At 38.0% G+C, this 17,633-nt stretch overlaps 2 protein-coding genes across 4 annotated transcripts in view; both read left to right on the top strand.

Moving 5' to 3' along the window:
• vars2 (valyl-tRNA synthetase 2, mitochondrial) overlaps window positions 1-8,566 on the top strand; it is a 46,242-nt gene extending 37,676 nt beyond the window's left edge. For 2 of the 3 annotated variants that reach the window (XM_086062248.1, XM_086062250.1), the window contains 2 exons: window positions 524-673; window positions 1,523-2,457. In XM_086062248.1, the coding sequence (XP_085918374.1) occupies window positions 524-673; window positions 1,523-1,648 (276 nt within the window). In that variant the 3' untranslated portion in view covers window positions 1,649-2,457. Of the gene's footprint in view, window positions 1-523; window positions 674-1,522; window positions 2,458-8,423 lie in introns of those variants that run through there. The other variant, XM_086062249.1, reaches the window with a different exon arrangement.
• Window positions 8,567-8,738: 172 nt separating this feature from the next.
• On the top strand, window positions 8,739-17,633 carry mgat1b (alpha-1,3-mannosyl-glycoprotein 2-beta-N-acetylglucosaminyltransferase b). Its single transcript, XM_086062251.1, has 2 exons — window positions 8,739-9,603; window positions 12,283-17,633. The coding sequence occupies exons 1-2, from the start codon at window positions 8,746-8,748 to the stop codon at window positions 12,982-12,984; spliced, it is 1,560 nt and encodes a 519-aa protein (XP_085918377.1). The 5' UTR covers window positions 8,739-8,745; the 3' UTR covers window positions 12,985-17,633.

Genomic DNA, 17,633 nt, shown 5'->3' on the forward strand with positions numbered 1-17,633 from the left:
TACTTATGCTTCCTTTTTCTTTTCTTTTTTTAATGATATTTTGAAAAGTATTTTTTATGTGTGTGCATGTGTGGCTACGTATTTCTTGTGACATCAGTTCAGATTTAAGTGGGTGTGTCAGTTCAAAAACGTAATTTGTCACACATTGGGTTTTGTGCTCAAAGTAAGAGGAATAATTATGAATCAGTCTCTCCATTCCATGTTGAAAACTCAAAACTTAAACTTGAAAACTAAAGAACAAAGCACTGAGATGCCCCTACTAATAAATAAATGAATCAGATGTCTGGCTTGTCACTTTTAATCTTAATTATTTTATTTACCAAAACATTTTAGACAGTTTTATTCAAACTTCTTTGGAACAATTTGGGGAAGGATGTTCTTCTGTTTTATCATCACACATTTTTTGTGGTATGTGGTCGGTTTTGCCCTTCGTGATTAATTGCCCCATCATGGGGATAAATACAGTTTCTGAATCGGATGAGAATAAATAAACAAATAAATTATCCTTTCAAATATTCCCCAGAGTACCATGAACATTAACAAACAAGTTGCCCAGCTCACCCAACGTAGAAGCAAGCTTGTCCCCAAGCTGGATGAGATCCTCTGCAAAATCCAATCTCCAGATTACTTGACCAAGGTCCCAGCACACATCAGGGAGCAGATGGACAGTAAGGTAAGGGTTGGGCAGATCACAGGGAATGACATGATTGGCACTTAGTTATTTACAAAAATAGCATATATCAAGCAGCGTTTTTGTTATTGGTGTTGTCTGCATAATTAAAATCTGAAACTGCTTCGTTTGACTCAAATTCCAAAGTCGAAATTGATAATACATTTCTTTAAGTCACATTTATCTTCTAATTCTTGGAAATGTTACACAACATATCCTGTTACTATAAAATTGACCAATAACAATATTTTTTTAGGTTTAGTTTGAAATATTGTTTTACCCTTACTAAAACATTAGTAATGTACGGAAGATGAAAAAGGGTTGGCGAGATTCTCACTTCTCAGAATTCTGACTTTAAAGTGAGAATTCTGACTCAGTCATAATTCTGACTTTATTCTCAGAATTCTGACTTTCTCACTTTCCCCCACAATTCATAGCCAGCCCTACGTCACAAAGTCAGAATTCTCACTTTAAAGTCAGAATTTTGAGATTAAAGTGAGAATTCTCACTTTAAAATCTGAATTCTGAGATTAAAGTGAGAATCTGACTTTAAAGTCAAAATTCTGTGATTAAAGTCAGAATTCTCACTATAAAGTCAGATTTTGTGAATAAAGTGAGAATCCTGACAGTTTTTTTTCTCTTCACTGGCCCTAATCCTCTTCCGTAGTAATGGCATTAGTAAATGTACAGTAGATGTTTGTATACAGTATAATATATGGAATAAACATTTCCTTCATTGTGCACATACTAACCCAGAAGGATGGATGATGATGATGAGTGTATTCACTTTTTTTGAAGACATGCAAAATGTTCTTTGTTTTAGTAACTACTTCCCCTCTTCTTGAATTTTAGATGTTAGCCTTTCAGCAGGAGTTGAAGACTATTGAAGACCAATTTAAGGTGTTGAAAATGGTGGAATGTCCCACCAGCAGCGAATCTAATGATGATATTAATCAGTGTCATACACAAAGTTCTTGAGGGCACATCATCACAATCATGGCATAATAGAAATATTTGTAGTACAGAATAAGTATTTTTTTTTAACAATTATTATTCTCATTTTCACAATGGTGTCAATGTACCCCCTCAGCCATTTGGATTATGTTTGTATGTGAATGGACCGACAGGTGTTTGCGTTATGTTTGTATGTAAAATGACACACACGACATGGGTTTTAACATTCTCTTTAATTTATAAGATCAAATGTAAAGTAATATTATTTAAAAAAATCAAAACATAGATCATGCATAAAATCTTGCACAGTCACTATATGAGTAATAAAATGTCTTCACTGATCATAACAAAAGAAAATGCATTTACACCAAAAGCTAAATGAACAACTACGTAGGAGTATGAAAATAAAACGTATATACTTTTTTGTTTTTTTAACAGGTGCATGAGTGTTTACAGCTACCAATGTAGTAGCATTATTACTGTGAGGATAAATATTTACATACACTCTATATGAGACACATATCGATGGCATCAGACAGAATCCTTGTACAGTACTGTACTTCCAAAATCAGCACTTTTCAGAAGACCCCCAAACATTAATATTGCATTTTCAAAGAGAGCGAGCCATTTTAAATACTTAAGATTTGTCAATAAATTACACACAGACTTGGGGGGAATAAATTTACCGAATTGTGACATTGAATGTTTCGGCCCGACGCCAATGATAACCTATACTGTCTGTATTATTAGATTTACACATGACATCCAACACGATGTTGCCCAATGGGCCCTGGTCGAACTTGTCATCACAATAAAATAGAATGGATATGTCAGACTGTCTAGATGTACGTTTGACTCTGTGTATAATTTATTGTGAACGCTGTTCTGCTGATGTGGTAAATTCAAGACCCCTAGACAACCCTGTGGCCGCCATGTTGGGGTTGATGTATTGCTTTGTTCCGGTATACTTACTGTGAGTACGGTGAGTGCTTGAATAGAAAAATCTGACAGTCAACATAATTTTTTTTATAACTGTGGGGTGTTAGGTTGCAATAACATTAGTGGGATAGACAAAGTCTCATTTTGCCACCAATTTTAAATCGGGGCAAGAAGAGTGAACATTTGTTAAGCAAAAGACAGATTGTGGCTTTCACTAATCAGCAGAGCTGATCTCACTCCAGCCAGACACTCGCATACATACAAACTGTACATACTTTCATGCTTAGCAATGTTAGAAAATGCCTATTACATACTATACACATCTAAAATTTCAATGTTTACATATTTAGTTCATTCATCCTAACAAACACATTTATGTAATATTGTTGAATATTGCTTGATTGTTGCCACGGTATTATATTAAACACACATACATACTACACAGTACATAAAAAATTATAGCGTCCTTAATTACTCTAATAGCACAAATGACTCACACCGTGCTATTATCTGGCCCTGAGGCTGGCCTATCCAAGAAGCCCAATGACACAAACATCTCTTAAAGCTGCTCAATGCATGAAATTTAATTTTGAATGGCTTCTGCCACATGTGGCTGAAAAATTAAACTGATGGTGTGGGAAATTCGAACCTGAATCCAACCTAAAAACTAATGGGCAGAGGCTGGCAAGAGTGCCTATTGTGAACAGCTAGGGTGTTAATCTACTAATTAGAAGATGGTTAAATAAAAACTGTATTGAAAATATATTTTTGCGCAAATTCCTCCAGAGTAGCTTTAATGCTTTCAAATTCTAAACGCTGATTTTTTTTTTTTACTTACGCAACCCCCCACGCTCCCTGCTTGTATTATGAATGTGTTGAGCATGAAACAATGACTGTGGCGGGATTACCACCTCTACATAGCTCTGCCATTATGTTATGTTTATATTATAAATTGATTAATGGGTTTTCCCTCTAGATTTTGGGCTGGTTATTTAGGGGAAAATGGAGGAAAATAATGAATTGCACCGCATCGGCCCCAAAAGACGCTGGCCCACCGGGCATATGCCCTCTCAAGTTCAGCCTTGATGATAGGTATGGTTTTAAATAAAATAAAATCATAAATATCTATAAATGTGCATAATGTTGGGCTCCGTTGGTAGGAAAGGCCCTAAACTAGAGAACACTACTTTATTGGGTATTTTTTTCAAGATAGTTGTTGACGGAGATTTCGGCTTGATTCGGCTCTAATCGTAACACACGAATCAGTAATACGGAAGTGTAGTCAAGTGAAAATGCGTTGCCGTCATCATACACAAGTGCTGAATGTAGCCAGTGGCAGTGGCACAAGCAGCTGGAGCATGCGAAACTAAACCACGACAATCTACCGACCCCTCACTGTAAAGCAACATTGTGGATACATAGCAGGCTAATAACGCTAACACTGTGCTGGAAAACTAAACATTCCCCGTAAATATTTAGCCGTCGGTCTACGGGGCCACAGCGGTGGATGCACAGAAGAGAGACCGTGTCGGAGACGCTGTGTACCAGCATCGAGATGAGCTGCGAACGTGATAGCGAAGCGGAAACCGGGGTGGCTAACGTTAGTTAGCTACAAAAACGAACTGGACTGGATGTGAACCCTATCACCCCTCCAACATGAGAGGCACACGGTTTTGTTGGGAGCGGCGTGTACGAGGTGAGTGTCTGCGGCTTCTCCTCGCCGCTGCATCCGAAGCGGTTCGTGACTCGCAACACCGATTGGTGTTAGCTAGAAGGCTAGGAGCACGTCAGCACAACATATTAGTTTGTTGTTTCGACTTTTATTTTCAGGACGCCAGTTGATAATTAGGTGTACAGATGCCTGACACTCGTGATAACATTTAACGAGCTATGTGTGGTTTGTTTTTGGCTAGCTTAGCATACCGAATGCAAACGTTAACATTCGGTAGACAATCATGTCCGGGTGGCCTAATGTTGACATTGTAACGTGATATGTATGTCAATTTCACTTCAGATAGATACTGTATGACAACATAGCAAGAGGCGGTGCCTGTGGTTATTAATTGGCTCTGCCACGGTGGGAGTCATGTGAAGCATTTCTCTCCGGTGCCTCACAGCTGGTTTGTGGAGAAAGGCTGCTGTCTGCTTCTTCTTGGCAGCACGTCTCCGTGGAAAGCATAAGGGAGTTTTGAAAGAGAATAGAGTTTCAGCTGGTACAGTTTGAAATGTAGCAGGAGTTCCCTCCCACTGCCCATCCTCCCTCTTGTTCACAGTCATCCAGCTCTTGTCTGCAAATCTGAACTTTCAACAGCTTTGCAAAGGTCGGATGTGCCATCTGTTAGCTGCTCCCAGGTCAGGTACAGCTTTAGTTTTGACATTATTGTTCGCTTGGATCTTGATTCGTATTTTATTGTGTTCCTGACATTTATTAGCTTTCTAGTTTCTACCCCAACTGATTTACGTGTGCTGCTGGAGACAGTTCAGTTTGGCAAGCAGGTTTATTACATGTTGCTGATTTTGTTGGTTCGAAAATTAGTTTTCTTGTCAAAAGCCCAAGCCTACCTAAACAACAACAAAAATCTAGACTTTCAAACAAAACTGCCAACGTCTTGAAATGCAGAAACATTTGTTGCTGTACTTGTGTTTTTAGAAGTATTAGTGTTTTACAAATTATACTGTGATGTTGTAATGCAAATTAATGGATTGTTTATTTGTTAAAAACTATTGGGAAGAGGACCTTAAAAAAGTAATCACACAGTGTTTCCCACAGATTTGAAATCTACTTGGGTGGGTGGACTCCGGCGGGGGGTTGGACGGGAGGTGGGTCTCAGTCCTGTTACTACGTCTCCTCTAGCTTCACAATTCACAAGTGAGTGATGGCGACGTTACATGCGGTATATCCTGTCGCGGCCCGTTTTTTGTTTTTTTTAATAGATTTTCTGGAAAACTTCTTGGGTGGTGGCCAGTTTAGTTGGGTTGCCCACCCAAGTATTAACATGGTGTGGGAAACACTGAATCACATGCTAAATTGCAATGTTGAGGGGGGAAAACATCACTGTTAGATTATATTTAAATATCGAACTTTAGCCCAAATAACTTCATTATTTGTCAATAAATCTCCTCAACACTTTCGTTTAATCTGCTACTGAGGGGAATTCCTTCTCCGATTTGCTTTCAGATAAACGTGATGAAATTAGGTAGGGTTCTCCAAATCAATGCGTCAACTTTTTTGTGACATTTTAAACGGTGTCACTTTCCCTAAAACTTTGACATCAATAGCGATTAGCAAATGTGGAAAATTATAAAATTATTTACGAGAAGAGCAGTGTGCAGAGCAGTAAGTTTATATGTCATGAAGTATTTTAGAGGCATTTGAAGTGCTAAAGCTTTGGTTTTGTTTTTTTAGGAAAGGCTACAAAGATGGTGGCCAATTGTCACATTGCTAATTGTATAACAGTTTTAGAATCAATTATTCTATCCACTATTCCATCGATTAATCAAATAATATGACAACATTTTATTTTGCATTAAAGTGTATTAAAAGTTTACAACCTCTAGATAAATTCTAATGTCTGATTGAAACAATATCCATTAATTCTATAAAACGTTCAACCTGTTCACAGTGGCGGGGAACTGTATCTTATCTGACTTGGGCCGAAAGGTGGATTTTCTTGGACTGGTTGTCGTCCATTTTCCTAACCACTTATTTCTCACAAGGGTCGTGGGGATGCTGGAGCCTATCCCAGCTGGCTTCGGACAGTAGGAGGGGTACACCCTGAAGTGGTTGCCAGCCAATCGCAGGGCACACATAGACGAACAACCATCCACACTCACAGCCACACCAAGAGACAATTTAGACACTTCAATTAACCTACTATGCATGTTTATCGGAATGTGTGAGGAAACCGGAGAAAACCCACGCTGGCACAGGGAGAACATGCAAACTCAACCCAGGAAGGCCCTGACTCGATCTCACGACCTCTGCCCTGGGAGGCGGACGTGCTAATCAGTCAACCAACGCTGGTTGCCACTTGCCAGTCAATCATCAGGCACATTTACTGTACTGTAGTGACAGACCTCCCTGAGTGAGAACTGAACCCACACTGCCCGCACGGAAGTCTGCCGACTGAACCGTTTACACCACACCAGCGAGCTAAAATGATATTTCAAATGAAGTGATTAATTGATAACCCAAATCTCGGTTGCTGGGTTGAACTGTCACAAAAGAGTGCTGTTTTTTATTTTATTTTATTTTTTCTGTTTGACATTGAAGTGTGGAGCCAAATCAATTGTTGATGTACCGTCAGGGTTAAGAGAATCCAGGTTCAGAGAGAACAAACAACTGAAACAGTTTGACTTTAACCAATAACCATAGGTGCTTCTACTCAACAAATGCTTCTATGAGCTCATTAATCTGACAGTTAAATTGAAGCACCTGTGGCTAAAGCCAATCTGTGGAAGGGTTTGGACTTTCTGGACCAGGATTCCCCAACCCTGTGTATCGTGTGATGTGACAAGGTGATGTTAAGGACCCCAGAATCACATATGTGGCACCTCTTCCCAGAAGACCCTCATACTGCTCATCGTGATTTTGCATGAGCATTGATTTACATTCAAATTTTACATTTAAAATTTAATTGTTCCTAAATGTGAACAAGCCAGTCCTGACCTAACATTTAACCACTGCTCACCTTCACGTATTCTATCTGTTAACAGTAAAGTGATCTGTGGGCAAAATTGATTTCCTCTTGTTCCAAACCAGTGGAGCGCAGTTCACATCCATCCTAAAAAGATTACTGTGTGTCTATATTTACCAACACTAATTGGTTTAGAATGCTAATGCTGATGATCTCCTGTGGAGTGGTTCAAAGTGAGCCATAGGGATGTTCCACTAACCTACTACATCATCAGAATACATCATCATCTTCATCTTGTCGCAACGTAACTCTCTTCATGTTTAAAGACCATTTTTGTTCAGATAGTGTTAGTTGAACTTCACGCAGCAACTCTGGTTTTCGCGAGGCTAATTACTGTTCGGCTATCTGTACTCTAGTTTTAAAGAGGAATAATATCTGAATTTAAATGCCACCCGAATAAGACCAAAAATAAGTAATGTCATTTAACTAATTTGCTCCCAAAATGTATATGTTCTATTTTAAATATAACCATGGTCCCAAAAACATATTTATATGTTGTTGTTTTTTTTAATACTAGAGCATACAGAAGGCTTTGATGCAGCTTCTGAACTGCAAAGAACGGTTGAAGAAATTGTAGTTATTACAAAAACGGCCAGCAGGTGGCAGCGGAGTATAAGGGATCAACCAGGGCTATGTTGAAAAAAGCCCCCCCCCCCCCCGGTGTTTTAAAAAGATTTGTGAATAATGATGAAACTTAGCTATATTCTAATGCTAATTGCTGCAAAATGGATAGAAATATACTTGTTTTTCCTGATGAAAGAAGAGACTAATCTTTCTTTTGGTAGGTTCCATGTTTTTATAGCAATAGGGAGGGAGAGGAAATACTATTCTGTGGACCTTGCAAAATCAGTCAAAATCCAGTAAAACAGCCGGGAGCGAAGGGAGTTGCTTCAGTCAAAATGGCTGGGAGTGAATGAGTTAATTTTAGCTGAGATGAGCACACTCATTACTCTGATGTCGAATTTACCAAAACTGTTTTTAGTTAGAAATATTTTGACAATTAGCATTACATTTTCCTTGCTGTCTTTCAATGTGTAGCTGTATAGTTCAACAGCCAAAAAGTAAAACTAGAAAAAAAGGGACCCTTTGTGAGTCAATATTTATTGGTCACATGACCAACTTTCAATCGACTGATTATTTGTTTTGTTCCACTTTGTTTCCAGGATGATGGCCGAAGGATAATATACAAGGAGTTGCCTTCCCTCAACCCAAAGTGACCCAATTTTCCCCCATTTTTGTTCATCATTTCATGGAGTTGATGTATTCCAGAATAAGAGTGTATGAATTTGATTGTTCTGTTCTCCTCGGGGCACCCTCTTCAAAAGACGACAGCGTTAGTCTTTAGTTTGGTATGATGTGATCAGACATTAATATCTGTCCAACAAAGCTTTCCGCTTGGATCGGAAGGACTCCGTCTTTGGTTCCAATACGTGTTCCCTAGCTTTGTCCTTTTCCACAACCTGCCCCTTATAGTGTTTGTAGGCCATGGTTCGAAAGAAAGGTTCCCTTATACTATGTGGTGCTTTTCTGTTTGTTGCGTGGAATGCTTTGCTCTTACTTTACCTTTGGGGACGCCCTCCGATTGGCCGCCTTGGGGAAGGAGGTGGCGCAGAACCAGGAGGAAATGGGGAGTGGGGTCTGATCAGAGGCAAAGGAGGCCGACTCAACCTGGCAGGGGAAGTGATCCGGCTGGCAGAGGAAGTTGAAATTCAGCTAGAGACCCAGAAAAAGCTGTTAAAGCAGATTGAAAGTCACAGGGCAGCATGGTTCAAGCGGAAAGATGTTGGCAAAAGAGAAATGACCGTTACCAAACATGTCAAATCAGATGACGTTCACCAGCCCCAAAAGCCTCTGCTTCCTTTGAAAGACAACGTGGATACAAAGGATCAAACTCCAAAACATGTTCTGGAGTCTTTTGCTTCAGTGGCCCCAGATGCTCAGCACCAATCCAATGTCATCAAGACGCACAACACCGACAACGAGAAATTGTCAACTTTTGCTGCAAGCCCCGAAGTCGTCATTCCTATCCTTGTGATTGCTTGTGACAGAGTTACAGTAAAACGGAGTCTTGACAGACTGATTCAGTACCGTCCTTCTCAAGAACTCTATCCAATTATTGTCAGCCAGGACTGCGGTCATGCTGAAACAGCCGGCGTCATTGGCTCGTATGGCAATCAAGTGACACATATTAGGCAGCCAGACCTCTCAGATATCCGAGTACGGCCGGAGCACAGGAAGTTCCAGGGCTACTACAAAATTGCCAGACATTATCGCTGGGCACTTAACCAAGTGTTCAACACTTTCTCGCAGTCCACTGTGGTCATAGTGGAGGATGACCTTGAGGTGAGTTTTCGTCTGCTTCTGCTTTATATTGTAGCTAGTGTGGTTAATCATAGCTCATCAGGTCCTTCCAGCCAGTTGAGTAGAAGCACTAAAGCCAAACGGTAGAAGGGTTTTTGCTTTGTGGACCTGGATTTGCCACCTCCTGTAGCTCATGCATAGTCAAACAGACTATGTTGTGGTATATTTTATTTAATGATCTGAAACTTCACCAAAAGTCACTGACCTAACCTGTAGCATGTGAACTTTGTCTTGATAAATCAAGGGTTGTCAACTAAGTCTAGTGCTGTCACTATCGACTATTTTTAGAATATATCAATGATTCAATAGATTAATCAACTAATCTGATTCATTTTGGTTTTGCATTAAAGTGTATTTTAAAAAAAAATATCCCCCTGATTACTGTTTATTAACCAGCAATTGATGTTTATTTCTTACTTTGTATTCGTTTAATGATTAAAATTGTTTTTTATGTTTTACTATGTTACCGGTTTGGGCATTGTTTTCCAAAGTAAAAACAGATGTTTGGAAATGTTTTATTTTGATTAAACACAGAAGAACTACAGAAATAAGTTAACAATTACTGTTGATTATCAAAGGATTTGGAGAATAAATTTATTTTTTTTTAGCTCCAAACAATGACTCAATTATTAAAATAGCTGTCAATTAATTTGAAAATCGATTACTTGTCGATTAATCAATTATTTTTGACAGCTCGTCTCACTTTCGCACCAAATTTCTGCATGGTCATTAAGTCATGACCCACAGTTCTAAACGTTAAATTAATTTTTTTAAAGTAGCAGTGGAAAAGTGTTCACTTGCTTCTAATGTGCCCTGTGATTAACTATCTACCAGTCCACAGTCTTGTCAGCTGGAATAGGGTGCTGTTCCTCATCGATAAGGTTTCACCTTTTATAGTTCAGTGTTTGGTCATTAATTTGCCAATAGGCTTAATAATAATGTTTCCAGTGTCACATGAAAAATAAAAATAAACAACTCTTGACAGTCATTTTTGTTCACAATAAATGGGTCAGTATTCTACTGAAGCCTGAAATATAAACGTCAAATTTATTACATTTTGTGTATTTTAAGCCATCAAAGAAATTATGAAATGTTGATTTAGGAAAACTAGACAAAAAAAAAAAAAGAGCCTGTTGTACAAATTGAAATCTTAACATAAAGGATAACATTAATTAGCGTTGAAGTACCGTAAATGTGGGATCTAAAATGGTGTTTTCAAAACTTTTCATTTCAATAACGGGCGTGGGGGATAGTCAAGAATGTGATCAGGAGCCGCAGTTGCCGATCCCTGGTCTATCTCATTTGTTGTTTGTATAGTATTTAATTGCAGTGTACTCTTTTTACCTACTTCAAACTTGCATCATCTTGATGCAAGTTTCAATTATCTTTATTGCTTATATGTTCACGTTTTTGAGATATTCCTTTTTATCCCTTTGACCTACATCATTTGTCTACAGCTGTTTTCTGTCCCATCATTTTTCTAGAATGAGATTTTCTGTCATGATGCCATCAATTAGCAGAAACGTACTTTTCTTTCCAAATGCGTGATTTAATCTGTTATTTTCTAGTTGTTTACAAGTACTTGGTCTTCTAATGAGATGGTATGGCTGCACAAATCCGTTAAACAGCACATTTTGATTGGCCGATAACTTTAATTTGTCCATACTTTTGCAAACACTAACAGAAAGACAATTTTACATACAACACTTGTTTCATATTTATGGTCCTGTTTGTTTGCTTGGTAAGATGTTTAAATCACCCTTTTTTAAATGAAAGCGTTTTGTTAATGTTAGGAAGTTTACTGGTTACTAGACTAAAAGCTATGGTCTTAAAATGTATCTTAAAATGTACAAAAATACATTTTTGTCATCACTATACTTTACAATCTAAAAATACAGTACATAAGTAAGTATTAGGGGTGTCAAAATGAGTGCGTTAATTTTGAGTTAATTTTAAGTTCCTTTAAGCCACTATTTATTTATTTTTTTAAACGCGCGATTAATAACCAGCCCTTACTTGGAAAGCCTGTACTGGTGGAATTCCAGTCGCGTCAGACACATCCATGTCAAAATTTAGCAGTAGTAAATGTAATAATAATGCATGTTTTTGTGGAGACTAGGGTCAAGTTGTATTTTACTATTTAAAAAATGTGCAGTATTTTACGAGTTACTTCATGTTAAAGATTAAATAGCTCTGAATATGAAAAGAAAAATGCACTGAGCTGTCACTGTCTTACAAATACAATTATGCCATCTTGTGGTAGAAAAATGACCTCAACACTAATCAATCACACTCGTTTTTTTTACAGTACAGCACATCTTTTTTTAAATTTTAAGTCAATTTTATGAATTATTATGAAATTACTGTATTAATGACCAAAAGATGCAGCCATATTTTTTTCCACTTTTATGTTAATAAGACTATGAAAACTTAGAAAAACATTTTATTTTACATTTTATTGTACATTTAAAACATTTGCTATTAATTGCAAGTCAACTATTGAAGTCATGCGATTAATTACAATTAAAACATTTCAATCGCCTGACACCCCTAGTAAATATATATATTTGTATGTTTCGTTGCTTCTCAAATATATTTAATTTGAGGCATTATACCAGCAGGTCAGCTGTTGTCACACTCAACCTTTTTGTTGTTCTTTAGGTGGCACCAGACTTCTTTGAGTATTTCCGTGCCATGTACCCAATCCTGCGATCTGATCCGACCTTGTGGTGCGTGTCTGCCTGGAACGATAACGGCAGAGACGCCTTGGTCGATCCGTCCAAAGCTGGTCTTCTTCACCGGACAGACTTCTTCCCTGGACTGGGCTGGATGCTGCTTAAGGAAATGTGGGAGGAGCTGGAACCCAAATGGCCTTCTGCGTTCTGGGACGATTGGATGCGTTTGCCAGAGCAGCGCAAGGACCGCTCGTGCATTCGCCCGGAAATCTCACGGACTATCACCTTTGGCCGAAAAGGCGTCAGTTTAGGTCAATTCTTTGACCAGTATCTACGCTATATTAGACTTAACACTGAATTTGTGCCTTTTACCAAACAAAGCTTCTCTCATTTGCTTAAAGACAAGTATGATGAGAAGTTTATCAAAGAAGTTTACGATGCCCCACTGGTGAAGATCGAGGAGTTGCAACAGGGTGGAAGTTTAAGAGGACCCGGACCATACAGAGTCAAGTACTCCAGCAGGGATAGTTTTAAAGTCCTTGCCAGGAATCTGGGAGTAATGGATGACTTGAAATCTGGAGTCCCACGGACAGGCTACAGGGGTGTTGTCAGTTTCCTGCACCGTGGTCGAAGGGTGTTTTTGGCTCCACCAGAAGGTTGGACGCAATATGATGTCAGCTGGAGTTGAGACACTCCAGTCTGTAATAAATAAAATAAAATATATAGTGTTGATGAGAAGAATCATACTCTGTCTGCATCCTTATGGTCGATGAAGGACTTCCAACAGCACACCAGTGGGACTGTGAGCTGGCCTGTTTGCCAGGAAGCTTCTCAAATGAGGCGCTCGCTCAGGATCAGCTAGCGGAGAGTTAAGTCTCATGAAAGAAAAATTCCACTCTTGAACACAGTTTAAACAGCTTTTGGCAAAGTGCCTTTTATTTTTTGACTCATTAGGTTGGGTGTAAGTTATAACTTGAGTATAACAAACCTGACAATTCCACATGTTCACAGCAGCAGTAAATAATCTTTGGCAAGAGATGACAATTTGGATTTGAGACAGCCAGGAAGTTTCATGTTTCAGTGTCAGTGAAAAGAAAGTGGAAACCAAAAATTTGAAGACTTGGAAATTTTTGTCAGCGTGCACATATGAAACTACCGGTAAGTGTTAAATCTGTGAAATAATCAAATACAGTACATATTTGCTGGAAAAACCCAGCAATGTCACCATAGATAGACAGATATGACGATATTTGGCCTTTATCGGATAATGATGAAAACCTCTTCCTTGCAGCCAAATATGATCGAGCTGAGCTGCTGTGTCCCGAAACCCGAGTGTTGAAATGCAAGACTCATCAAAAAGTAATAAACTGACACTGAAGTAAATAATAACTTTATGAGACGCTTGAGGTAAAAGGAGGTTCCTTGATCAGTGCGTCAACTTTTATTACCTTGTCCAGATCACATCATAAGGCCCGTATTCCACTGAGGGGAGAAAGTTTGCAAAGCTAGCAAATGTTGATTTTTCGCCAGGGGTTGTTAAAGGTCGCAACATTCGCAAAACATCTAATTAATGTTTTTAATGATAAAAACTTCTTTTTTTTTTTATTAAGCCCATATCCCACTCAGGGGGAAACGCTTGCAAAGCCAGCAAATGTTAATTTCTCGTCAGGGTTTGTTCAAGGACACAACGCTCGCTAAATGTTTGCCAGACGTTCGCCGAATGTTTTAATGTTTTTTTTTCTTGTCAAAAGGAATTTTAAAAACATGTTCAGAATTTACTTTTGACTAGAATTTTTTTTTTTACATTTAAAAAAAAATAATTATTAAGCCGTATCCCAGTGAGGGGCAAACATTTGCAAAGCTAGCGCATGTTGATTTCTCATCACGTTTTGTACAAGGTCGCAACATTGGCCAGATGTTTGCCTAATGTTTTAATGTTTTTTCTTGTTGTAATAAAATTTTCAACATGTTCACATTTTCTTTGTGACAAGAAAAAACGTTTTTGTTTTTTTAATTAAGCCTGTATCCCACTGAGGGGCAAACTTTTGTGATGTTAGTACATGTAGAGTTCTTGTCAGGTTTTGTTCAATTTTGCAACATTTGCTAATCTCTAAACTCTATGTGAACATTTGTGTACTTTGAACAATCCCTGACAGGAGTGCGCTTTCACTACATTCACCAACACTCTCAAACATTCACCCCTCAGTTGGATACGGGCTTTATCAGTGGAATAATTGCAATAACCAAAATATGGCCTGTTTCCACTAAAAAATAGTACAGTTCAGTTTAATTTGCCACTGCAGTTTAGTACAGTAAACGTTTTTACTATTTGGTATTGCTGAGCTGTCACATCAAACGCATTGTGGTGTTTATTGTGAATTAACTGTCAATTGTGTTGTGTTTTTCAAATATACATTGCTGTGAAAAGATTTTTCTCTTGGCCCAGTAAAGCGTTCCTTGACATCAGCTTTACAACGCATTGTATTTTTATGGAGTACAAAAGCACCGTTTATTTGTAGTCACTTTAATTTTTTTTTTTTATATACTTTATATATATTTGTATACAATAATAAGATTAATTTCTTCTCTTACATACTGTCATAACTAGGGATAGACCGATTATCGTCCGGGCTGATTATTGGTGCCGATATTTGGCATTTTGACAAATATCGGTATCTGTCTTTTTACGAATCTGAAGGCCAATCAAGTTGGTATCTCACTGAGCAGTGAATGCTTGCAAACTTAGGTAAACAAACAAACAAATTTAGGGTTTTCCTTAGGATTTGTAAGATGTTCACAGACAATTTTTACTTGTCGCAAAGACAAACATATTCAGGCAATTTTTCATTCTGAAGATCGTTTGAAAACTTTTACAAACCTTGACAAAACCACCAAATTAGCTACATTCCCATGCATTTGTCGCTCTGTGAGATACAGATAATTTCTTCATTTATTCACCGATTTTAAACCGTTCTAACTTTCAACTGTTCAGCTCGTTCCAGGTCATTCTGCAGCATTCCATGCCATTCAATATCATTCCAAATAATTCCACAGTTTTCATTCAGCCTCACAGCCTTCACACGCAAAATGCATTTTCTAGTTCTTTATAAAAATTGTTTTTTTGTTTTTTTAACACTAATATTTTCTCTTTTACTGCAAATTAAATCGGCTTGACATATCGGTTATCGGCTTCCTTGACTACTAATAATCGGCATCGGTATCGGCCTTGAAAAAAACATCAGTCTATCACTAAAATCAACTATCGTATAATGACTATCATTGGCAAATTTCTACTGCAAGGTGTCCATGTGGGATGCCAATAAGGGGAATTAATTACATAAATAGAAGTAAAATTAAGTTGAATTTGCAAGATAATTCAACCAAAATTTAATTTGATATGGGTCAGCAGCATTATAAACAAAAAAAGTACTGAACTGTACTACTTTGTGGAAACGGTGTTTCATAAAAGTAACCAGTACTTGATGATTCGAGCAGTTGTGTAAATGCAGAATCTATGGAGGTCAAGGATGCAGGCTCAAGGATGGAATTTTTTGTTGTAGTTTTTGCTGCTGTTGCTTGAAATGTCAGGGCTTTTGTCCCGAGGGCACTTCCTGAAGCAAAACCTAGAGCTTAATGTATCAGTTTTGGTTTTCTTCTGCTTCAAACTATGGAGAGAGATTTGTCTCAATTTTATTCACACAAATCTAGCCGCCTTTGACACGTTTTTCAGATCCATAAGTATCGCCGTGATTTACATGTGTGGGTTTATACAGTGGTTCCTCAGAGTTTGAACATAATTCGTTCCTGCAAAGTGTTCAAAGTCTGAATTGTTCAACCTCCGAAACACTTTTTCCTATACAAAAACAGAAAAATCCCATTTTAATTTCTATTTGTTTTTTTTACATTTACAGTTCAGTACAGTATTTAAACAATAAAAAAAACCTTACCCTACCTGTTGTGGTGTGGTGGCATCAGTGGATGATAAATGCTATGGTAATGCTAGCTTTAGTTCGGTGCTAAGGGGGGTCCTCGTGCCAGTATTTACAGAAGTAGTCACGGTAGTTACAACTGCGCGATAATCTTCCTAATTCCACTGTGGTTCGTAGCATTGTATGTTTTTCTTTGCTGCCACTGGCACTGTTGTCTTTCTTTTGGCCCATGGCGAAGAAAATTGTCGTGGAAAGATCAAAATGTACTCGCGAGTCTGGAGCACCTCTGGGAGTATTCACGATCTGACTGGAAATGAGCAGTGCATTGACTCAACTATCGCAACGTGAGCATTCGGCATTGCTCGGCTTTGCTCAGCTTCACTCTGCTACCCGTTTTCAAGGTATGTCCGACTTAGCTTGTTTTGCTTGGGTGTTCGAACTCTGAAAATGAGTTCAAACTCCGAGGCATTTTTTGCTCAGATTTTTGGGTTGAAGTCCGAATTGTACGAGTTCCAAGACGTTCAAACTCTGAAGTTCCACTGTATTTGTGGATCAGAAAACCGTGAAAATCATGAATGTGTTTTTGTGTGAATAATTTTGTGACTGATCTCTCCCTATATCAACTTGTGTGTATTGTTCATTTTGTCTCTAAAAACAAAACAAAAAACCCATGTGTCCTTAAAACTCTAAACACAATGACATACTAGTGCACATGCTATTTTCAGTGCCACATAATTTAATGTTATTTGAGAAGTAATGTTGTGGAAAAACATCCAAACTCTATGGCGCTGCTTTAAGTGGGTATTTTTGATTATTTCGTCTGGTCAAGTGTATTAAGATACTATTCGATTGACTGACAATCTTTTTGTTTGAAAAGGTGTCTACTATGTTGTCTTGATTCATTGTCTCTGTAGCATTTTTGATAAATTTCACTTTAGCTTGATTTGTCAGTGTTCAGAGTGTGAAATAATTTGCATTCAACCACTTGAGACAGTTGACAGGATTTCTGTGTCTAAAGATATTGCCACAATGCAGGATGAATTTGTAAGTTGTAACTTAACTGTCTTGAACTTGAAGTTTCAAACTTTTGCCAAGCAGAGTGATATTTCACCTTGACGCCCTGATACAGGGCAGGTTCTAGTTTTCATCCAAACCATTGTTTTGGTCAACTTAGGTTTGTTGAAAAACCGAAATGATTGTCTGCTATATTTTTTTCTTTTGTTTCTGCTAAAAAGAAGAAAAAAAGAAGGCTGGTGCGTGTCAAGAAATAATCACTGTACTGTATTAAGCTTTGGGAGGATGTTTCCAGGAGATTGATTGACATGTCTGGTGAGATGAAAGTATACTGCCTGTGTTTAGAACTTTAATACATCATGAATAAAATCAACTATTTTGATATTTGTGCAAA

This window comes from Leptonotus elevatus, chromosome 19 (assembly GCF_054856555.1).
Source record: "Leptonotus elevatus isolate MCC_2025b chromosome 19, RoL_Lele_1.0, whole genome shotgun sequence".
Classification (NCBI taxonomy): Eukaryota; Metazoa; Chordata; class Actinopteri; order Syngnathiformes; family Syngnathidae; genus Leptonotus; species Leptonotus elevatus.

What these genes read in the sequence shown, in the direction of transcription:
- mgat1b (XM_086062251.1), top strand. Translation starts at nt 8,746, where the DNA reads ATGGTTCGAAAGAAAGGTTCCCTTATACTATGTGGTGCTTTTCTGTTT. An exon ending in TAGTGGAGGATGACCTTGAG is followed by an intron (nt 9,604 to 12,282) that starts GTGAGTTTTCGT and finishes GTTGTTCTTTAG; the next exon opens with GTGGCACCAGACTTCTTTGA.